Genomic DNA, 25,572 nt, shown 5'->3' on the forward strand with positions numbered 1-25,572 from the left:
AAATACCTTGTTTAATTTGTAGAGATTTTCATAACAGTAATACAAATAGAAAAAAAGGCAGGATTGAAGGCATTGGCTCACTAATCTGGAGTGGGCATATGTTTTGTGGGGGTTCTTTCAGGCTTTCTTTCATCATCCACTAAATCCAACCCAACAACCTGAAAATTCCAAACCAATTAAAGATTGGACATCATATGAATGCAAGGATAAATACAAGACACCATTTTTCAGCATTTTAGTGCATTTGTAAAAAGGAGACAACTCTTGCACATCAAAGCAATCAATGATTACTGATTAACACAACTACAGAACTTGACACTATGATCCTCAACTGTGTATTGACAATATGATTGCCACTCAATAATAGATATTACTAGTATACTTGAATAGGCTTATAGTAAAAATTGTATTGGTTTTCTTTCCCTTATAGTAAAAATTGTGGTGCCACACAAGATCATATTACATAGACTAACAAAAATAAAAGAAACTAAGGTAGATCTACTTAAGATTGTGTCTCCTACTAATTAGATCAGTATGCAAACTAGCAACAGAAAATGTAAGTCAGGGCCTAAATTTGTGTAAAGCCTTTGATGTATAATATACTATGAGCATATAAAAATTAAAGTTCTAAAAATTATCAGAAGAATATAAAAGATGAAAGATCAAATTTTATTACGGGAAGCAAGAACATCCCAAAAAAATGGGGAAGAAAAAGAAAACGAGTAGAAGCAAGTACTACAACAAACTGTATTATCAAAATGAAACAAAGATTGAAGGAATAAAAAAAACATTGTTATGTAGTCCTATTCCTCTTGCTCTTGGTAAGAAAGTAAATTCAACATAGAACCAATAGAAAGAGAAGGGGAAAAAGTTTATCGAGGCTTATCATTTTTTATAAAGTAAACATAAAGATCATACATTGAATAAGATTGTCCTGCTTTAGGAAAAATCTCCATGAGCCAACTTTGGCAACATGGATTGTATTTGAGATTAAACTTGTCAAAACGATGAAATGTGCTATTGTTTACGTGAACATCCAAAAGGTCAACATTTAGGTCATACCATGTCCAAGGAGATGGAAAGTTCTAATGTAATACATGAAGGATTTGAAAATGTTGAGGTTCCTATGAGTACCAATATGATGCATATTCATTAAAATGAAAAAGATAATATACTAATATTGCACTTCATTTTTAGACCAAGTTACAAATACCAAATTGCTTCTCATAGATTGACCAACCAACACAAGTGGGTGCTACCCCAACTTATTTTTTTCATTATACTGAAAAGATGGGAATAAAAAACACTAAAGACCGATTTACTAGAAAAATGATAAAAATAAAAATAAAAACCTTGTTAATTTATATACTTATTCATTTGTATGGAATGTGTATCATTATTTATTGATTATACCAAAAAAAAGAGTGGAGTTACCTCTTAATATTCTAAGCTCGGCTTTATTCTTTGCATCAATATCTCGATGGCTTTGCAGTTTCTTTGAAAGTGTTATGCTTCAAAAACAGGTCAGTAAATGGCACCCTCAAGTTCTCAACCTCTCTATCTAATTCACTTGGTGTCCTTTTCCTGGAAGATCCTAGAAGATGGAGTAGGATCCACCAAAAACTGAGATAAGTCTACAGATCAGTGCTCGAAGTATCATACAAAAATAAAAGTGTAAAACCCACATAGCTCTTACCATTTTCAGAAAGTTTTTTCAAGACTACAGTATGTATTCCATCTTTTAGATACCAGAAATTGTCAACAGCAGCAACTAAATTACTTAAGATGTTCTTAGTCTGTTTAGAGGCTCTCTGTTGATCACCTTCCATCTGTTTAGGAAGGTCACATAAAGATGAACTTTTTGTTGCACTAGTTTCCGTAAGACTACTAAGAAAAGCCTTATGAAAAGTAGATTCAGATTCATTTGAAATACAGTATAAAACTTCCTTATCAAGAAACACTTCAAACACTATTTCACAAGACTAAATCTTGCAGGTTGGTATATGTAGGCAAGACCATCATGGATTTTTTTAAATAACAAATTACCAATTACCACTACATAGTAGGCAAGACCTTTCAATTCTACACCAATCTAGAAGAATAGAATTTTATCAACTATACTATAAATGAGAATTGGTATATGTGTATTAACATTCTGAATCCTTCATATGCACATAAAACTACAAAATAGTGAAAAGTTGTCATGCGAAAAAAATTTCAATTCTTGCACTCAAATCACACAATCATTCATTATGAAAACTTAAATTTGTTGTAGTGAGTCCCAACAGAATCAAATCCCAACAAACAATAAACTATGTTCTCATCACAAAAAAAAAACAAAACAAAATAAAGTATGTCAAAATGATTTTTATATTGTTTTTTCTTTATAGTTTTATTATTTACTTTTTCACTAAAATTTCAATTCCAACCCGAAATGATGGACAATTAAAAAAACATAGATTTAATTCACAATCAAAGTTAAATGTTAATAATGTTATGTGTAAAAAGTGATAATAATATATCAATAATACAAAATTTTCTACAACATTCCTTAATAATCTTAACAAGTTACTTTTCTCAACAGAGCAAAACTAGGATAAAAAAAGTTGTCTATAGAAATTGAAATTGGGAGAGAAATAATAGTACCTGCATGTAAACATTAAGGCCTAGATTTTCAAAGCTCCTTTAAAACCTAACAAACAATATATTAAAACATTAAGAAGAGCACCAGAGATCTAAACCCAAAAACAATATTAGTTTGCAATCTTCATTTTTAAATCATATAATCTTATAATAATAATAATAATATTTCCAATTTATTATTTTCAAATAAAAAATCAATTAACTTCTAATATATCACCATTATCTCCCATGGGCATTGCAATAAAGCAACTATAATGACCATCAAAATTCAATATATCACCATTATTTTCATCAAGAACTAACCTTTATTGCACTAACACATAAGACATTGTATTGAAACAAATATACATAGCCATCTTGAATCTATTAGGAAGAAGGAGGAGCATTCTTTAGTCTCAAGTAAACTCAGTGGTTTGAGTTTTTTATTCATCCATAAAAATCATAAAGTTATCCATTCAGGAAAGCATCTTAAGCATCTTAAGGTGTTCCATACGAAATTGAACAATAATGAGCATGAGAACAAGACAACATGCAAGAACTACAAAGAAAAGCACAACTAAAGGCCTTTTCAAACTTATGTGAGTTAATAAATTTAACCTACTACACATATTTTGAATCATCTATATTTATTGGCATTAGAACACTTTGTAATACTAATTTTTGTTATCTTGTAGTTGTAACCATGTACACCTAATATCAGACCTATCAAGAAAGAAAAGAAAGACCATGGATTGTGACCAATAATATAATTTATGTACATTAACGAATAAAAAAGTTAATAATTGATATGAGAAGACCAAAATTAGAAAATAAAACGTAAAAATGGATTGTTCGAATAAAAGAAAATTTACAACTAAAAATGTATAAAATAGCAAAGTTTTATTATTCTATTTCAAAATAAATTGTTTTTTTTATAAGATTTACGTGAAGATTATTATCCAAATATTTTCAAATTTATTAGTTATTATTCTTAAGATAAATATGTCTTAAGATCTTTTCTAAAAAAACAACGTAATAATAATTTATTTATTTCGTGAAGTTATTTTATGTGATGAAAATATAAGACATCTGTATAGGGGTCGGCTGCATGGCAAATATTTCATTTTTGCCCCCTACACAACACAGAACTTCAATTCTGAAACAAACTAAAGTGACGCATCAAGAAAAAAAGAGCAAATTCATACTAAATCTTAATAATTATGTTTCAAGGTTCTTTGACCCAATGTCACTCACTGGCTAACTCAAGCTATACTATACCTTAGTATAACCATTAAGATTGACAAGGATTTGTATTTTATCCTCGTTAATCATCCTGGAAATCATATCAGATGACATGGATGAGACATCTATAAAATGCCCCACTTCTGATTGGATACGCAACCAAAGACAGAACCCATAAGATGAGACAGAGGATGGTTACCAAAGTCGCTGCTAACATACCTGAATTTGAAACCAGTAACAGCGAATGAAAACAGGCATAGGCAGTATGTACATACAAAGAAAGAGAGAATATATATCTCAAACAAACCCGACCCTCAGCCTTTTACTGCCACCTTCACTCTTTATGGGCAAGGCTGCTGGATAATTGAAGGAAGGAAGAGAAAAACGAGATGCAATGACAGAGCAGTGTGTAGCATATTTACGACTACAAGACCAAAAAGACAGTAAATAAAGAGAACAGACTAATGCAATATATAGGAAATAGAATACTTACCTTATCTCCAGTGCAAGCATTGGATCAATTGGATAGACTATTGCATGGAAAGGTTGCACACTAGGAATAAGAGACATCTAATAGCAAAGATTGAGTGATTTAGAGTGGAATCTGACTGGTAAAGTGGTAATTAGCATCAAATTAAACAACACTTTACCTTTATCTATCTTCTCAGAATTCCTTCAACTTCAATAAACTTATTTTCATGATCATCCCAGTCACAAACACACTGGAGAGTAGCACAAATACAAATATCAGATTAGATAAACCAACAGTGAATAGTTATAAAATCCAGACAAAGTTTCACATAGCAACATAAGAGTACAACATAGAAACTATAGGCTAAGTCAATAATGTGTAAAAATGTACACCATTGAATTAAAAGTGCATTTTCCAAACAGCAAAAAGGAATGGCCGTTTCACCACAAATGAGGCCTTTAATTTTGCAAAAAACATAATGATTAGATCATACTCTGCACACTAATACTATATATGAGGCTAAACTAGAAGACTTGGAAAAACAATAATCTACAAGGCCCCTACCAATGTGCCATATACATATTCTATATGAAACAGAAGATGTAATGAAACTTCAGTTGCATTCCCTACTTTTAGAGCACTAATAACTTATTGTGCTAGGTAACATAAAAGACTTATATAACAGTCAGTAGTGAGAAAAAATAAAACTGAATTAAAACATAGTTTAATATGCAAAGTAAAGTTACTTCTCACAATACCTGTAATGTATGTAAAAGGTTACAAGTTGCTTTTAGAAAACCAGGACGTAGAAAAAGTGCTTGCTTATAGATTTTTATAGCAGCTTCAACATGTCCACTGTACATACAAAATCCAGAAATATACTATGTTAAAACATGGAAGAACAAACATTATGCAATCAGATAAAAAGCTTGCAACCCCTTATAATTATCATTAAACACCTGTCCTTGTAAGCAGAAGCTAGATTAGCATGAGCTTCTGCCATTGAAGGTCGGATATTGATGGCTTGAATATAATCTTGAATGGCTTCATTAACTCTCCCAATCTCTTTATATATGTTCCCTCTATTGACAAGTGCATCAGCCGCCAAAGGATCAATTCGGAGAACTTCATTATAGCAAGATACATCATCTGTGTAATTGCCTTGTAGTTTTTTTTATATTATTATATAAGAAACAAACTTTAGTTAATAAAAAAAACTGAATTGTGATGAGAAGAAGAAATATATTCTTTTAAACAAAAGGAAATAGAATAATACAAAATGAAACCGGAAAGCAAAACAGACTAAACACCAACCATATAACGAAAACGTTCGTTGTAACCATATAACTTAAAATTACCAATGCCATCTTCACTTAGTTGGAAAAGGCAGAGCAAGAAACAAAACAAATCAAGGTGACCATTCTATAGATGATAACCTTTCTCCATTTGGAAAGAAAAAAATTATTGTTTAATTAAGTATTTTCCCAAAACAAATATAAGCAAGCATTACAGACATGATAAAAAGATATGATTACCTGATGTTTATATATAATTGCTAAATTTTTGAAAGGAGCAGAAAGTCCTGTTGTCACAGACAATGTTGCCTTATAACATGAGGCAGCAACACCCATCATGTTCCTATATGACCAGAGAAAAAATATTTAGGCTAGGTGCATATGAGTTATTAATCTGACACCATACACTATATCAATCTAAAAGGCTTGACATGATTAACACATTAATACATACCATTCCATGTATATGTTCCCAAGGTTAGTAAGAGCTTGTGGATGGCTAGGTTGCAGTGTAAGACGTTGCTTCAGGGAGAAAATGAAAACTCCGGTAAGTAAAACTGAAATTCCCCAAGGAAAACATATAAATAAATTGGGCAAAATTTACGGATATTGTACAGACTAATGCAATATATGGATATTCCCCAACAAAATTTACGGATAAATTGGTCGTTACTGAACCGGCCAAAGCTAGCTGGTCTCACGCAGGGAAGAAGAAGGCTTGGCCACACACAGGGAAGAGGAGAAGAAGAGTTGGTCGTCGGTGTCGTCGTTCGCCTCTGGTGTCGTGTGAGGGCTTGGGCCCGTGTGGTCGAAGCTTCAACGGCCTCTGAAGATCCCTAATCGGCGTGTGAGAGAGAAAGAGTGAAGGAGAGAGGTCTGGTGGAAGAAAAAGACCCGAGAGAGAGGAGAGAGAATGATGAGGAAAAAGGAGAAGGAATTGAATGAAAGGAATTAGGTCTCACGGTCTCACAAATGAAAAAAAATGCTAAGTGGCGGGATGGTGTAATTATTACCGCCCTTTTTTTCATAAAGTGGCCCCAACATAGTACTCTAGCATAATACTTTTTATTAGTATTATATTCATGTGTTATGGAAAGGGGTATTTTGTGTAGTGTTTCTCTTATCACAAAGAATGGACGCTTCGTCATTTTGCCCTCTGCACTAGATTGGAAAATAGGTAGGTCAGCCTAGGTGATTTCCCTCAAAGGCCAAGCCTTTGTTAGTCTTTGAATCCTATCATAGCAAATATGACCAAAGCGAAGATGCCAAAGGTACTTCATTTCTAACGTTATTGACATTATTTTGTTTAACGATCCTAGATTTAACTATCTTAAACTACTCATTATTTAGCACGTAGGATTCGTTTGGTTGCAATAAGTATATCCCGTTTTCCATACATCCACCCCAAAATTAACATCCATTTAAAGAAATAGGATTTTATTACTTGTGAAAGTAACTAAAAATTGTTGTTGATGTCATAAGAAAAACTGAAATTAAAATTTCCATTTAAAATCAGAGTAAAATACACATTGTCTTAAAAAATATATATTTATTTCAAGAACTCATTCAAGCTTATCATTATGCCTCGTCTGATACAAACAACCCTTGATGGATTCCAAGCTTTGGCTTTTTATCCTTCATGGCTTTCCTAATGCTAAAAAGGTGTAGAAAAATACATGCATGTTTAGTAGATCTTTATTCAGCGATCCAAAACCGAAGAACCATCCTCTCACATTACATGCATTCAAGATAAATATTTCATTATCTTGGGTTTCATATGCTTTGAGTACTAGGCAATCTTGTCCCAATTTCCAATCTCCTTGTAGTTGGAAACAAAAAATAATAGCCTTGGGCTCTCAAAAATGGTCTTTGGCCCAATCTCTTTGTTTAGAATTTAAATCCCAATTGGGCCTAAATTCAAATCCTTATTATTTATTTATCTTTTTATTAATTTATTAAATCCTTATTCAAATTAACCAATTATAATTTGAAGTTTGATTTAATATTATTTATTTACATTGACACGAATTTATCAATATTAATAAATTCTCATATCTTTAAAATTCTCTTTTATTGTCTAAATCTCATATCTTTGAAATTTTTTCAAAATTGACATAGTCAACTTTAAAAATCCTAATTGATAATAAAGTCAATTAATTGAGACATTCTAGATGATTTACTCAAACCTGATGCAGGGACCATGAGGGGACATTTTGGCTCCAATAATTTACCATGAATTTATTTACGAATAATTTCACTACCTTATTAATTCCTTGTGACACCACTATAGACTTAGAATTGAACTCTTGAACTCACATTTTCCAAACAACATTTATCTTATCCATTATCCTAATTATTATAGTCATTCAATCCTCTATGGATGAATTACTAACGAGCTGAGTACAAATTACTATTTTACCCCTCATCAATTTTTTATCCTTAACTCCCACTAAGTTCCTTATAAATGATATTTCCGTGAACTTAATAAGAGAAATGAGATCTCAATCATTTAACATTTTGAACAAAGCAATTAAGGAAATCATCTTTTCACTTCTCATACAGAAGTTATAGTGCCAATGGGACTAGAGGACACAAGATTAGTGTGTGAATTTCTGGATTTCTTTTCAAAGGATTTACCAGGTTTGCCGCCACAAAGAGAGATTGAGTTTATTATTGAACTGACACCAGGGACGAAGCCAGTGTCTACGACACCTTACAATACAGTTACAGAAGTTTTAGACTTGGGTTTTATTAGACCCAGTTTCTCACCATGGGGTGCACCAGTCCTATTTGTAAAGAAGAAAGATGATTCTTTGAGGATGTGTACTAACTACAGAGAACTGAATAAGTTAACAATGAATAACAAGTATTCTCTGCCAAGGATATATGACTTGTTTTATCATTTACAGGGTAAAATGGTATTCTCAAAGATAGATCTTCGATCTGGTTATCACCAGCTGAGGATCAAGGAGGGAGATATATTGAAGATTGCCTTTCATACTAGGTATGGGCATTATGATTTCTTAGTCATGTTTTTTGGATTGAATAATGCATCATCTACTTTTATGGATCTGATGAACAGGGTGTTCAAAGACTACCTAGACTGGTTTGTGATTGTCTTCATCAATGATATTCTGGTTTATTCTCAGTCAGAGTCAGAACATGAGAATTATCTCAAGTTGGTTCTGCACAAACTGAAGGAACATAGATTGTTTGCAAAGTTAAAAAAATGTGAGTTCTGGTTAACTCAGGTAACTTACCATGGTCATATTGCCAGTAGGGATGGGATCATGGTAGACCCAGCTAAGATTGAGATAATCAGAGATTGGCCGAGGTCAAGGAACGCCTCAGAGATTAAGACCTTAGATTGGCAAGGTATTGCAAGAGTTTTTGTAATGACACTACTATTTCTAAGACCTTTGTAATGACCCACTAATCTAGACTATTTGGACCATTAACGAAACTATACATAAAACTCACATTTTTATGAAAATACCATAATTTGATTGAGTAACTTGTAAAATAAGAGTTACTTACAAATAAATAGAATACTACAAAGGATATGGGATCCCATTGTCTTTAAAAACAAAACATGATTTAAAATAAAAGACATTACATAAATGGTGCGCAAAATACATGTAAAAAGACATAAAACAGAAACTACATCCTCGAATCGAATAACGCTCGGCCCCTTGACTCCATTCACCATCGATACACATCCTCTAAGCGTCACGAATCTTACCGCCTCTAAAGCTTATTTTCCTGCACATAAAACAAAAAGGAATGAGCCTAATGCCCAGCAAGGAAAATCTAACACATAGTCATAAACATAACTTTATAAGAAACATAAAGATTTAACATAATACATATAACATACAGTTATTATAATGGCCAATATTACTTGGGGTCCCATAGACTAAACAAGCATATGCCCATGGAATTAGTGGGGTCCTACTAGCTAAGTAGGTCATATGCCCATAACCCATTTGGGGTCTTGTTAGTCATATGGGTCATATGCCCAAGCCTACAAACATACATGCATACATATCATAACACATTTAACAACATAAAACATAAGATAACATAAGCATATAACATATTGATTCTAGCCTATTTTCCTTACCAAAGTTACCGGGATATGTGGACTGAGTTGGGACTTTTGGAACACTCATAATAACCATAATGAACAAGAGTGAGTTGAAAGAAGAAAAGAGATGAAAAGGAAAATGGGAAGACTAAACCATTTGAGAATCATGCTTACCGAAACTTATGTGCTCAAGAACTTAGATTCCCTAACCAAAATGAAGATTAAGGTTAGAGATTGAGTAGAAGACTATGAGAAAGAAAATAACATAATACAGAAATGAACTAGAGTTTTGGTTACCTCAAAGACTTGAAAGACCAATCTACACCTCAACCGAAATACTATAGAACCTCGCTTCCCAAAGTGTTTGATAAGCTTATGATGTTTAAGCTTATGATTTTCCCAAACTAGGTGTTTACACTCTCACACTCACTTAACACTAGCAGCTTCTGAACTTAGAGCAAAAGGTGAATAATGGCTGGGTACTAGGTCCTATTTATAGAGTTTGGGAATGAAAGTATCTTGATTTTACTTGAATAAAAATAATGGCTTTTTAGGTGAAAATCATTTGAATAATCGTTCAGCAGAGGCTGAAGACTCGTTCAAAAGATGCTGGACTTTGGAAGAAGTTTGAATGGCTGAAAGGAAAAGAATTCAAAAGAGTTTAAATTCATGCTGGAGGAGGCGATATATCGCCCCCTGTAAGCGATATATCGCCTGGGCTAGTATGCCCGAGGAGACCGTGCATCGTCTCGTGTTTTCCGTATCTACGTGCTGCGATATATCGCCCCCTATAGCTGCGATATATCGGCACACGCTGAATAATTAAACATGAAATTACACATTTTTAGCTAAGTTTGAATGGAGTAAACAGCCTTGACTAAGCCCTCAACGTATTCAAAGCTGCTGACTGACCCTATAACATTCAAACTTTACTCCTTATTAAATTTAATCCTAACAAATACTTAATCCTTAATCGCCATTCATAACATGTGCTTAAAATCCTATTGGTTGATGTCTAAACCTTATAATATAATAATATAATCCTTAATTATCAGTCATATAATCAAACCTTAGGTTATACTTAATATTCTTAAACTTAGGTTAAACTTAGGTTAAACTTATAAAATCTATAAGTACTACTATGAGTGTCCAAATAATACCCGGTCTGAACCAAAAATCCACAGTAACAAAGATAATACTAAACATACTATAATACTACTAAACAATTAGCTAAGTAAAGTTCTTGGACTCTACAATTCTTCCCTACTAAAAGGAATTTCGTCCTCGAAATTTACTTACCAAATAACTCCGGATACCGGCCTTGCATGTCCTCCTGCAACTCCCACGTTGCCTCGCGTTCAGAACTATTACTTCATAAGACTTTGACTATAGGAAAGCTCTTGGACCGTAACTGCTTCATCCCTCTATCTAGGATGCTAACCGGTCGTTCCTCGTAACTTAAGTCTTTCTGGAGCGCTATGGTATCGTACTTGAGGACGTGAGATGGGTCTGACACATACTTGCGTAACATCGAGATGTGGAAGACGTTGTGACTATCGGCTAGTGCTGGTGGTAGGGATAGTCTATACGCAACTGGTCCCACTTTGTCCAATATCTCAAAAGGACCTATGAATCGGGGACTGAGCTTGCCTTTCTTCCCGAACCGCTTGACACCCTTCGTAGGAGATATCTTCAGGAAGACTTGATCTCCAAATTGGAACTCCACATCGCGTCGCTTGGTATCTGCATAGCTTTTCTGATGGCTTTGAGCAGCAAGCATACGTTGTCTAATAAGCGTTACTGCTTCTTGTGCTTGTCTAACAGCTTCGGGCCCTAGAAGCTGCCTTTCTCCTACATCGTCCCAGTGCAACGGTGATCGGCACCTTCTTCCATATAGCAACTCATAAGGTGCCATTCCGATCGTCGACTGGTAGCTGTTGTTGTATGAGAACTCGATCAGTGGTAAGTACTTGTTCCATGATCCTCCGAAATCAAGTACACATGCGCGTAGCATATCCTCTAAGATCTGAATCGTACGCTCAGACTGCCCATCTGTCTGAGGATGGAAAGCTGTACTAAGGCTTAACTTAGTACCCATAGCTTGCTGTAAGCTTCTCCAAAATATTGACGTAAATACTGATCCTCTATCCGACACTATCGTCTTGGGGATTCCATGCAATCGTACAATCTCTTGGATGTAGATGTTTGCATATTGGTCTGCCGTATATGAAGTCTTAACAGGCAGAAAATGAGTCGACTTGGTTAGTCTATTTATGACTATCCAAGCGGAATCATGCTGCTTATTCGTCTTTGGCAGACCCATCACGAAGTCCATGGCTATATCGTCCCACTTCCATTCCGGTATGCTAAGCGGTTGCAATAATCCTGCAGGCCGTTGATGCTCCGCCTTCACTTGCTGGCATACAAGGCACTTAGATACATACTCCGCTATGTCCTTCTTCATCCCTGGCCACCAATAGACTGCCTTGATGTCATGAGTCATCTTGGTAGACCCTGGATGAACCGAGTATGGGGTGCTGTGCGCTTCTTCTAGGATCGTCTTCTTAATACTCTGATCGTCTGGCACGCATACCCGATCCTTATATCTCAATAAACCTTGACTGGATATTGAGAAATCTGTAGTCTTGCCTTCTCTGACTGCATCTGTGTGTGCTTCTAGCAATTCATCATGTCTCTGACAATTCCGTATGTCCTCTAGCAGATTTGATTGGATAGACAAGTTAGCCAGCTTGCCTACAACCACTTCTATTCCGGCACTGATAAGCTCCTGTTGTAGCGGCTTTTCTATTCCGGATAAGGCTGCCAAATTCCCATAGATTTTCCTACTAAGCGCATCGGCAACTACGTTCGCCTTCCCTGGGTGGTATAGGATTTCGCAGTCGTAGTCCTTTACTAACTCTAACCACCTGCGCTGCCTCATGTTGAGCTCCTTCTGCGTAAAGAAGTATTTTAAACTTTTGTGGTCCATGTAAATCTCGCACCGTTCTCCATAAAGATAATGGCGCCAGATTTTTAACGCAAAGACCACTGCTGCCAACTCCATATCGTGAGTTGGATAGCGTTGTTCATACTCCTTTAACTGACATGAGGCGTAGGCTATCACCTTGTCGTTTTGCATCAACACACATCCCAATCCTAGCTTTGATGCATCGCAGTAGACAACGAACATATCGTTGGGTGTTGGGACACTAAGTACTGGTGTTGAGCAAAGCTTATCCTTAAGTAACTGGAAGCTTTCCTCACACTTATCATTCCAGTTAAACTTTTGTTGCTTCCGGGTCAGGTTGGTGAGTGGAGTGGCTATCTTAGAAAAGCCCTCTACAAACTTTCTATAGTAACTTACTACCCCTAAGAAGCTTCTTACTTCTGACGCGTTCTTTGGTCTAGGCCAATCCTTCATGGCCTCTACTTTCGATGGGTCTACTGTAACTCCATCTTTTGATATGATGTGCCCGAGGAACGCCACTTGTGAAAGCCAAAACTCGCATTTCTTCAACTTTGCGTAGATTTGGTGTTCCTTCAATCGCGTCAAAATCATCCTCAAGTGTTCCTCGTGCTCCACTTCATCCTTGGAGTAAATTAAAATGTCATCGATGAACACAACGACGAATTTATCCAAGTAGTCCTTGAAGACCCTATTCATTAAGTCCATAAACGCGGCTGGCGCGTTAGTAAGACCAAAAGACATAACCAAGAACTCGTAATGTCCATAACGAGTCCTAAAGGCTGTCTTAGGGATATCTTCTCCCTTTACCTTGAGCTGATGATACCCGGACCGTAGATCGATCTTAGAAAATACAGTCGCGCCTCGGAGTTGATCGAACAAATTGTCAATCCGAGGTAGTGGGTACTTGTTCTTAATCGTTACTTTATTCAGCTCACGGTAGTCTATGCACATGCGCATACTTCTGTCCTTCTTCTTCACGAATAGTACCGGAGCTCCCCATGGTGAATGGCTTGGCCTAATGAAACCCAAGTCTAGGAGTTCTTGTAGCTGCGTCTTTAACTCCTTGAGTTCCGTAGGTGCCATCCGGTATGGTGCCTTAGAGATAGGCTCGGTGCTTGGTACTAATTCTATCGTGAAGTCTATTTCTCGATTTGGCGGCAATCCTGGCAAGTCATCGGGGAAAACTTCTAGAAAATCTTGTATAATCCGAACATCTCCAACCTTAAGCAGCGTCTCCCTTTCCACGTTCGTTATGCTGGCTAAGAATGCTTGGCATCCTTTCTCCATCATTCTCTGAGCTTTGAGAGATGACACTAACGGGGTGCGCAATCCTGAAGCTTGTCCCATGAAGCATCGTCTCTGGCCGTCAGGAGTCTCGAACATTACCTTCTTGCGTCTGCAGTCGATTGTTGCGCCATGCCGTGCTAGCCAATCCATGCCTAGGATTACGTCAAAGTCCTTTATCACCAGCTCTATCAGGTCTCCTTCTAGTTCTATGTCCTCAATCTTGATCGGTATGCCTCGTACTATTCGTGATGATAGAACTACTTTGCCCGAAGGCAACTCGTTTACAAACCTAGTTCTAAATCTTTCACTAGGTTTGTCTAGTTTTTCTATCATTCCTAACGAAATATACGAATGAGTGGCACCCGAATCAAATAATACATGACATAAGTTATTGAGGATAGAAACCTGACCTGTGACCTCCTTGTTGCTAGCATCCGCCTCTCCTTAGGTTAAAGCAAAAACCCGAGCAGGAACCATCTTTTCATCCTTCTTTCCTTCTGGCTTTTGCTGAGGACAATCTCTTTTACGATGCCCTTCTTGACCACAATTGAAACACTCCTTAGTGTTGGCGTGGCATTCTCCAGGATGCTTCTTCTGACATTTGGCACATGGCGGGAATTCCATGTTGCCCGACCTATTTCCCCCATTACTTGGTCGTGCCCTTTTATTACTGTCGTCTTGCTTGTTGTCAGGATGCCTTCTCTTCTATCCGTTACCGTTGTTGTTGGACTGACTGTTGCTGGACTGATTGTTGTTCCGACTGGCCTGAGGTTGGCTCTGCTGTCTAGGTTCCGGCTTGCTGGCTTCTTCTTTGCTTACATTGGCCTGCAGCCTTTCTACTTCGATTGTCGTCTCAAGAACGTCGGCATATGTAGTGTTTCCTGGATTTGCTAGCTTCACCCCCATCTCGATCTTCGGGCGAAGTCCTCTAACAAACTTGTTCACCCTCAGATAGTCGGTTGGAACCAACTCTGCTGCGAACTTGGCTAAGCGGTCAAACTGACGAGCATATTCCACCACTGTTAAAGTACCCTGCTTCAGATTGGTGAACTCCTCAACCCTCGTAGCGAGTACAGCCAAGATGTAGTACTTTTTGTGGAACAGCTCCACAAATCGGGTCCACGTCATGGTGGCAGCATCATGGGATTGCTGGACCAAGTCCCACCATATCCTGGCATCTTTCTTGAGCAAAGATGAGACGCAGGATATGCGGTCTGCATTACTTAGGTTCATGTGGGCCAAAATTGGCTCCACATTTCTTAACCACTCTTCTGCCTCAAAGGGGTCTGTAGTCCCTTCGAAGTTTGGAGCGTGCTGCTTGCGGAACCTTTCATACACTGGCTCCACATGCTGTACTGGATATGGAGCGTAGTTCGTCATAGGCCATCCCCCATATGGACCAACTTGTTGGGGTGCTGGGGCCATTGGCTGTGGCTGCGGCTGTGGCGGAGGCTGAGGCTTAGATTGAGCCTGTTGGCGATGTTGCTGCAGAAGTTCCTCGACTTGTTGTCGCAGTCTGGCAATCTCTGTAGTGTTGTCAGCTAGCTGTGCCGGCGCGTTGCGGTGAGCAGTAGCACGCACTCCCCTTCGGCGAACTGTAGGGACAGCATTGGTCGCTGGAACATCGTTGGAGGCATTTTCGTTGGTGTGTGCAGATCTTCGGAGAGACATCATAGCAGAGTTCTAACAGTTGAAAGAAACATGATAGAACTTGACCTAATAGGCTCTAAGGAAAAAACTTATTCTAAAACAAACATATCTCGGAACTATTTATTATAACTTCTTATGAAAAATTATATAGGTCTTTATTTATTATTAGAGTGGGTTTCTATACTTAGAAAAACAAGTCATCTTTATTTTCTAAGTGTGTTTCTAATCATCCTATATGACTTAATTTTCAGGCTCGAAACTTATCTTTGTTCCAAAGTTTAACCATACTGAGGGAGGGCTGGGATCAGTAAAATCGTTCCCACTACTAAGGCCCCCTAACTCTCAATAAGGAAACCAGGTTCATTGATTTGTATCCACCCTCACCGAACTTAGTCATTATTCATTTTATTTAGTATTTATTATGATTGCGAAAATAAAATCAAACTCACACATGATATTCAAATAGCATGTTTATTCATTTGGAAAACAATTTCACTTATTACAATAAAAAATAAATAAAACAAACACTAAAAACTTCTAATCTAAAAATCGGGATCTTCTACATCCGATCCGTCATCTAACATATCATCATCTATTTGCTCATAATCATCATTGTAATGAGCATCGAAACGTCCTATAGGTAGGTTGGTGAGAATCCTATGTTTTTGCTCATTTGTGAACTGAAACTCAAATTTTGCGGTAAACCTAACTAAGAGGAAATAGTATCTCATTGCTAATGGTAATTCATCCTCCTCACGCATTTCTTCCCATATTTCTTCTAAAGCTGCTATTACAGGATGGAAATCTTTAAACAACCTAATTACTAATACATATTGTTCCGTTGATCTTAGCATTATTTGTTTAGCCTCTTGAAGGCCACCTATCTCTTGGTGAAACAAAAGCAACCTTCGAGTGATCCTTTCTAGGGCTCCTACGGTGTTTCTTGGCTCCCTTATTCTTTTTAAAGCCTTAATGGCTCAGATATCTTGGTAGGTTAAAGCTCCGTTCATTCTTAACTGAAACATAAACACTAAAGTTGTTAGCTATACACATAGACAAAGTAACTTGTAACTTAAACACTTACTTGGCGGTCAGATTCGGAGCTTTGAGCGTGTGTATCGAGGAGAACTTCATGCGAAGGAACCGTTTTTCTCTGATACCAACTGTAATGACCCACTAATCTAGACTATTTGGACCATTAACGAAACTATACATAAAACTTACATTTTTATGAAAATACCATAATTTTATTGAGTAACTTGTAAAATAAGAGTTACTTACAAATAAATAGAATACTAAGAAGGATATGGGATCCCATTGTCTTTAAAAACAAAACATGATTTAAAATAAAAGACATTACATAAATGGTGCGCAAAATACATGTAAAAAGACATAAAACAGAAACTACATCCTCGAATCGAATAACGCTCGACCCCTTGACTCCATTCACCATCGATACACATCCTCTAAGCGTCACGAATCTTACCGCCTCTAAAGCTTATTTTCCTACACATAAAACAAAAAGGAATGAGCCTAATGCCCAGCAAGGAAAATCTAACACATAGTCATAAACATAACTTTATAAGAAACATAAAGATTTAACATAATACATATAACATACAGTTATTATAATGGCCAATATTACTTGGGGTCCCATAGACTAAACAAGCATATGCCCATGGAATTAGTGGGGTCCTACTAGCTAAGTAGGTCATATGCCCATAACCCATTTGGGGTCTTGTTAGTCATATGGGTCATATGCCCAAGCCTACAAACATACATGCATACATATCATAACACATTTAACAACATAAAACATAAGATAACATAAGCATATAACATATTGATTCTAGCCTATTTTCCTTACCAAAGTTACTGGGATATGTGGACTGAGTTGGGACTTTTGGAACACTCATAATAACCATAATGAACAAGAGTGAGTTGAAAGAAGAAAAGAGATGGAAAGGAAAATGGGAAGACTAAACCATTTGAGAATCATGCTTACCGAAACTTATGTGCTCAAGAACTTAGATTCCCTAACCAAAATGAAGATTAAGGTTAGAGATTGAGTAGAAGACTATGAGAAAGAAAATAACATAATACAGAAATGAACTAGAGTTTTGGTTACCTCAAAGACTTGAAAGACCAATCTACACCTCAATCGAAATACTATAGAACCTCACTTCCCAAAGTGTTTGATAAGCTTATGATGTATAAAGCTTATGATTTTCCCAAACCAGGTGTTTACACTCTCACACTCACTTAACACTAGCAGCTTCTTAACTTAGAGCAAAAGGTGAATAATGGCTGGGTACTAGGTCCTATTTATAGAGTTTGGGAATGAAAGTATCTTGATTTTACTTAAATTTAAATAATTGCTTTTTAGGTGAAAATCATTTGAATAATCGTTCAGCAGAGGCTGAAGACTCGTTCAAAAGATGTTGGACTTTTGAAGAAGTTTGAATGGTTGAAAGGAAAAGAATTCAAAAGAGTTTGAATTCATGCTGGAGGAGGCGATATATCGCCCCCTGTAGGCGATATATCGCCTGGGCTAGTATGCCCGAGGCGACCGTGCATCGTCTCGTGTTTTCCGTATCTACGTGCTGCGATATATCGCCCCCTATAGCTGCGATATATCGGCACACTCTGAATAATTAAACACAAAATCACACATTTTTAGCTAAGTTTGAATGGAGTAAACAGCCTTGACTAAGCCCTCAACGTATTCAAAGCTGCTTACTGACCCTATAACATTCAAACTTTACTCCTTATTAAATTTAATCCTAAAAAATACTTAATCCTTATTCACCATTCATAACATGTGCTTAAAATCCTATTGGTCGATGTCTAAACCTTATAATATAATAATATAATCTTTAATTATCAGTCATATAATCAAACCTTAGGTTATACTTAATATTCTTAAACTTAGGTTAAACTTATAAAATCTATAAGTACTACTATGAGTGTCCAAATAATACCCGGCCTTAACCAAAAATCCACAGTAACAAAGATAATACTAAACATACTATAATACTACTAAACAATTAGCTAAGTAAAGTTCTTGGACTCTACAACCTTGGACCATTAAAAACTACTAGACTTAGCTACTACTTTTGGAGAAAACATACATAAGAAATAATCATAACTTTATTAAAACTCTAAAATAATTATTATATCAATAAAATAAAATTATAAATTTAAAATGTAATATGGCATGGGTACCCATTGTTTATAAAAATAACTTTAAATCAGTTGTTAAAAAACTAAATGCAGAATTACAAAAGAAACATAATTCAAAAGACTAAAAAACGTCATCCTCGATCGACACGCAAACCACTCAGTCCATTCATCCTTAACACACAAGCCAAGCTACCAAGAATCCTTCCACCTCCATAATCACTTTCCCGCATCACACTAAAAATAAAGGAGTGAGCCTAATGCTCAGTAAGGAAAATCTACTAACAACATATATCATAAATCAAAAAGCATAGGACTATATCATAACCACATACTATAAAACATATATCACAACTCTAACACATGATCATGGTAAATCTTAGGGTTTGCTATCTAAGCAACATAAGAACATTGGGGTTTGCTAGCTAAGCAACTATAAGCCTCAAGCGACATAAAAGCATTGACGTTTGCTAGCTAAGCAACTATAAAACCCAAGGACTACAACACATATTCATAAATATCATAACATAACATAACATATCATAACATATAAGCATATAAAATCTATCCTATTTTCCTTACCAAAAGCCGGGATATTTGGAAACAAGAACGAGATTTAGAAACTCCTATAAAGCAAGAGCAGAAAAGGGTGAGAATCTTTAAGAATAAACATTAATATGGGAACAAAACCATCAAAAAGAAACTTACCAACAAGGACCTTTAGTTTCAAGAACTTAAATATCTAATCAAGAATCAATAACAAGAGTTAGGATCAGAATAAAAGAAACTAAAGAAAACTAAAGAATTATAAAGAACTGGACTTAAGGAATAGGAATACCTTGAATAGCCTTATGAATTGGTCTAAACCTCAATACCGAAATCACACTATTTCTCACTTCCAACTTGTTTAGAAAAGCTTAGAATAATAAAGCTTTAACCCAAAACCCAAGTGTATCTCTCTATAGTAACATTAGCACCTTGGAGGCTCTAATCAAATGCTTGAAGAATGATGAAAATAGGTGAGCACTAGGTCCTATTTATAAGGTTCAAGGAGTGAAACTGACCCCTTTTAATTTTAATAAATAAATGATTATAAAATGAAAAGGATTTTAATTTTTGTTCAATTGACACCCAAAAGTTGATCAAAATTGTTCAAAGGCAGGTCTAAGTGGTTAAGGGTATTTTTAAAATTTAAAAAGTCAAACTTACAAAACTATACCCATGGAGGTGATATATCGCCCACCCTAGGCGATATATCGCCTCCCCCAGTATTCCCGAGGCTTGTTCGATCGCTTGTGCAAAGTCGACATGTTTTCCATATCTTCCGTTAAGCGATATATCGGCATACGTTGATATATTAAATATGTATTTGCACTTTTTCAACATAATTTGAATTGGATAAACAGCTTTGACTGAGTCATAATACGATCCTAACAGTTGCTGGAAGGTTGTAGAGCTTCTAGATCTTTCTTTTATTAAAACTATTCATAAAAAATACTTAATTCCTTAATAATCATGATTATGACATGTATCATGGTCTTATTGGCTCTATCTAAACCTTAGGTTATAATAAATAATATACATAGGACCAGCAATATTAATCAAACCTTGTGTTATAATTAATATTCTTAAACAATAGGCTAAACTTATAAAATCCATTGTTGTTGCTATGAGTTTCCAACTAAGTCCCGACTTGAACCAAAATCCACGGTAACTAACATACTACTAACTAATACTAACTACTACTACTACAATCTATCTAGACTAAGTAAACATTCTGGGACTCTACAATTCTCCCCTACTACAAACAATTTCGTCCCCAAAATTTACTTACCAAAGAATTTCGGATATTGGGCCAACATGTCCTCCTCCAACTCCTACGTTGCCTCCCATTCGGAACTATTACTCGATAGGACCTTGACTATTGGAATACTCTTAGATCTTAATTCCTTCATCCCTCTATCTAGGATGCTAACCGGTCGTTCCTCGTAACTCATGTCTTTCTGGAGTGCTATCGTATCGTACTTAAGGACGTGAGATGGGCTGACACATATCTACACAGCATTGAGATGTGGAACACATTGTGGCTATCTGCTAGAGCTAGCGGTAGGGCTAATCTATATGTAACTACTCTCACTTTGTCCAATATCTCAAAAGGACCTATAGACCAGGGACTAAGCTTGCCTTTCTTCCCAAACCGCTTCACACCTTTCATTGGAGATATCTTTAAAAAAATCTTGATCTCCAAATTTGAATTCCACATCACGTCGCTTGGCATTCGCATAACTTTTCTAACTTTTCTAATTAGCGCTATCGCATCCTGAGCTTCTCTAACAGCTTTAGTTCCAACAAGCTGCCTTTCTCCTACCTCGTCCCAATGTAACGACGATCGACACCTTCTTCCATAAAGTAGCTCATAGGGTGCCATCCGAATTATTGACTGGTAGCTATTGTTGTAGGAGAATTCTATCAGCAACAAATACTTACTCCATGATCCTCCGAAATCAAGTACACAAGCGAGCAACATATCTTTTAAAATATGTATGGTATTCTCAGACTGACCATCGGTCTGTGGATGAAATGTTGTACTAAGACTTAACTTGGTACCCATGACCTGCTGCAAACTTCCCCAAAATCTCGATGTAAACACCGATCGCCTATCGGATACTATTGTCTTAGGGATTCCATGCAGTCTTACTATTTCTTGAACATAAATGTCTACACACTAATTTGCTGTATACGTAGTCTTAACAGGCATGAAATGAGCTTACTTGGTTAGTCTATCTATTACTACCCAAGCCGAGTCGTGCTGCTTATTTGTTCGTGGCAATCCCGTCACGAAATCCATGGCTATGTCGGCCCATTTCCATTCTGGAATACTAAGTGGTTACAATAAGCCTGCAAGCCACTGATGTTCCGCTTTTACTTGCTGGCATACTAAGCATTTAGTCACATACTCCGCTATATCTTTCTTCATTCCTTTCCACCAATATAATGCCTTAAGGTCGTGAGTCATCTTGGTCGACCCTGGGTGAACTGAGTATGGGGTATTGTGCGCTTCTTCCAAATTCTTCATCATAATTCCATGATCATTCGACACGCATATCCAATCCTTATACCTCAAGAACCCCTGTCCTGATATCGAGAAGTCTGTGGCCTTGCCTTCTTTAACTGGATCCATATGTGCTACTAATGTGTCATCATGCCCTTGGCTGATCCGTATATCTTCTAACATACTTGACTGGATGGACAAGCTAGCCAGTTTACCAATGACTATTTCTATTCCAGCATTGATCAGCTCCTGTTGTAGTGGCTTTTCTATTCCAGCTAACGCTGCTAGACTTCCCTAATTTTTCCTACCTAGCGCATCAGCAACTACGTTTGCCTTTCCCGGATGGTATAGGATTTCACATTCATAATCCTTCAGTAATTCTAACCACTTGCGCTGCCTCATGTTAAGCTCCTTTTGTGTGAAGAATTACTTTAAGCTTTTGTGGTCTGTATAAATCTCACACCATTCTCCATAAAGATAATGATGCCAGATTTTCAATGAAAAGACCAGCGCTGCCAACTCCATATCATACGTTGGATAAGCATGGATAGCGTTGCTCATATTCCTTCGATTGCCTTGAGGCGTAGGCTATTACCTTGTCATTCTGCATCAGCACACAACCCAAACCTTGCTTCGACGCATCACAATAGAATACAAACTTATCGTTGGGTGTCGGTACCCAAAGTACTAGTGTTGTGCATAGCTTATCCTTAAGCAACTAGAAACTCTCTTCACACTTATCAGTCCTGTTGAATCTTTGCTGCTTCCGAGTCAGGTTGGTGAGCGGATTGGCTATCATTGAAATCCCTCTACAAACCCCCGATAATAACCTGCTAGTCCCAGCAAACTTCTTACCTCTGACGCGTTCTTTGGTCTTGGCCAATCCTTCACAGCCTCTGCCTTGGATGAGTCTACAACAACTCCTTCCTTGGATACAATGTGCCCGAGGAATGCTACTTGCGAAAGACAAAATTCTCACTTCTTGAACTTGGCGTAAACTTGATGCTCCTTCAGTCGTAATAACGTCATCCTTAAATGCTCCTCATGCTCAGCTTCATCCTTTGAGTACACCAAGATATCGTCGATGAACACTACAACAAATTTGTCCAAGTAATCGTTGAAGACCCTATTCATTAAATCCATAAATGTGGCTGGAGCGTTGGTAAGACCAAAAGACATAACTATAAACTCATAATTTCCATAGCGAGTTCTAAAAGTTGTCTTGGGAATATCCTCTTCCTGTACCTTGAGCTAGTGATACCCGGAAAAAAGATCGATCTTTGAAAACATGGTTGCTCCTCGGAGTTGATCAAATAAGACATCAATCCAGGGTAGCGGGTACTTATTCTTAATCGCTACCTTAATTCAGCTTGCAGTAATCTATACATATTCGCATACTTCCATCCTTCTTCTTCACAAATAGAACTGGTGCTCCTCATGGCGAATGGCTCGGTGTAATGAAACCCAAGTCTAAGAGTTCTTGTAGCTGCATCTTTAACTCCTTGAGTTCGTTAGGTGCCATCTGGTATGGTGCCTTGGAGATAGGCTCGGTGCTCGGTACTAGCTCGATTTTCAAGTCACTTTCCCGAGTCGGCGGCAACCCTGGTAAGTCGTCAGGAAATACTTCTAGAAATTCTTTTACAATGCGGACGTCTCCAACTTTTAGTGGTGTTTCCTTTACCTCATCCGTGACGCTGGCTAAGAATGCTTGACATCCTTTTTCTATCACCTCCGAGATTTGAGAGATGAAATACGCGATGTAAGTAATCCTGAAACTTGTCCCATAAAGCATAGTCTCTAACCATCAGGAGTCTCGAATATCACTTTCTTGTGCTTGCAGTCGATGGTTGCACCATGCCTTGCTAGCCAATCCATTCCCGGTATCATGTCGAAGTCTTTGAACTCAAGTTCTATCAGGTCTCCTTCTAGTTCTACATCCTCAATTTTGATTGGTACGCCTCGTACTATGCGTGATGATAGGACTACTTTGCCCGAAGGAAATTCAGTTACAAACCTAGTTCTAAATCTTTCACAAGGTTTGTCTAATTTCTCTATCATTCCTAACGAGATATACGAGTGAGTGGCTCCCGAATCAAATAATGCTGAACATACTTTATTTAGGATAGAAGTCTGACTTGTGACAACTTTATTGCTAGCGTCATCTTCTCCCTGGGTTAAGGCAAAGACTCTGGCAGGAACCATCTTATTGTCTCTTTTCCCTTCTGTCTTGAGCTGGGGACATTCTTTTTTCGATGACCTACCTGACCACAATTGTAACATCCCTTGGTGTTTGCATGGAACTCACCAGAATGTTTCTTTTGGCACTTAGCACATTGCGGGTATTCTACATAACCTAACCTACTACCTCCAATGTTTGTCTGTGCTCTTTTATCGTTGTTGGACTGCTTATTGTCAGAATGCCTTCTTTTCTGACCGTTACTATTGTTGCTAGGATGATGAATGTTGTGGTTGTTGTTCCGACCATTCTGTGGTTGACTCTACTGTTTAGGCTGAAACTTACTGGCCTCCTCTTTACTAACATTCGCCTGAAGCCTTTCTACTTCTATCGTCATTTCTAGAACATCGACATAAGTAGTATTTTCAGGGTTTTCTGGCTTAACCCCTAGCTCAATCTTTGGTCTAAGTCCTTTAATAAACTTTGTAACCCTCAGAAAGTCAGTTGGAACAAACTTTGGTGCAAACTTGGCTAATCGGTCGAACTACTGAGCATACTCTGCTAATGATAAGTTCACCTGCTTCAGACTAGGGACCTCCTTGACCCTTGTAGTGATGACTGCCGAGTTGTAGTACTTTTTGTGGAACAGCTCTACAAATCTAGTCCATGTCATGGTGGCGACGTCATGAGTCTGCTGAACTAAGTCCCACCATATTCTAGCATCCTTCTTTAGTAGAGACGAAACGCAGGATATGCGGTCCGTGTTGCCGAGATTCATGTACGCTAGGATCAGCTCTACATTTCTGAGCCATTCTTCCACCTCGAAGGGGTCGGTTGTCCCTTCAAAGTTTGGAGCGTGTTGCTTAAGAAACCGCTCGTAGATTGGCTTCATGTGCTGAGTAGGGTATGGCGCATAATTCGCCATTGGCCATCCCCCATACGGACCTACTTGATGGGGTGCTGGAGCCATATGCTAAGGCTGTGGTTGCGTCGGAGGCTGAGTTTGAGACTGCGGCTGAGCCTGTTATCGTTGTTGCTGCATGAATTCCTCCACTTGTTGTCGAAGTTTGGCATTTTCTACAGTGTTGTCAACTGGCGGCGGCGGTGCACTTCGGTTAGCAGCATCACGTACTCCCCTTCTGCGAACTGGAGGGGCTTCATTAGTCTCAGGAGTGACACTGGAGACATTGACATTGGTGCGTACAAACATTTTGATCGACATCTTCAGTAGAGTTCTAACAGTCGAGAAAAATATGTTAGAACTTACCCTAATAGGCTCTAAAAAGAAACTTAATCTAAGCAAACATAACTCGGACCTATTAATTATGATTTCTTATGAAAAAAATATATATATAAGTCTTCTTTATCATTAGGGTGTGTTTCTATGCTTAGAAAAATAAGCCATCTTTATTATTTTCTAAGTCTGTTTCTAATCATGCTATATGACTTAATTCTCAGGCTCGAAACTCGTCGTTATTCAAAAGTTAACCATATTGAGGGAGGGCTGGGATCAGTAAAATCGTTTCCACTACTATGTCCCC

The 25,572-nt window shown here is 37.2% G+C and overlaps 1 protein-coding gene across 1 annotated transcript; it reads right to left on the bottom strand.

Moving 5' to 3' along the window:
• Positions 1-4,735: 4,735 nt before the first annotated feature.
• Positions 4,736-5,782, bottom strand: LOC133814219 (probable UDP-N-acetylglucosamine--peptide N-acetylglucosaminyltransferase SEC). Its single transcript, XM_062247212.1, has 4 exons — positions 5,773-5,782; positions 5,296-5,497; positions 5,095-5,191; positions 4,736-4,792 (listed from the first exon to the last, which is right to left on the bottom strand). The coding sequence occupies exons 1-4, from the start codon at positions 5,780-5,782 to the stop codon at positions 4,736-4,738; spliced, it is 366 nt and encodes a 121-aa protein (XP_062103196.1).
• Positions 5,783-25,572: the final 19,790 nt, after the last annotated feature.

This window comes from Humulus lupulus, chromosome 2 (assembly GCF_963169125.1).
Source record: "Humulus lupulus chromosome 2, drHumLupu1.1, whole genome shotgun sequence".
NCBI lineage: Eukaryota > Viridiplantae > Streptophyta > Magnoliopsida > Rosales > Cannabaceae > Humulus > Humulus lupulus.

Coding starts and splice junctions, on each gene's coding strand:
- LOC133814219 (XM_062247212.1), bottom strand. Junction 5,192..5,295: donor GCTTCTGCTTACAAGGACAG/GTGTTTAATGAT, acceptor TTGTATGTACAG/TGGACATGTTGAAGCTGCTA. Junction 4,793..5,094: donor ACCTTTTACATACATTACAG/GTATTGTGAGAA, acceptor GCAAAATTAAAG/GCCTCATTTGTGGTGAAACG.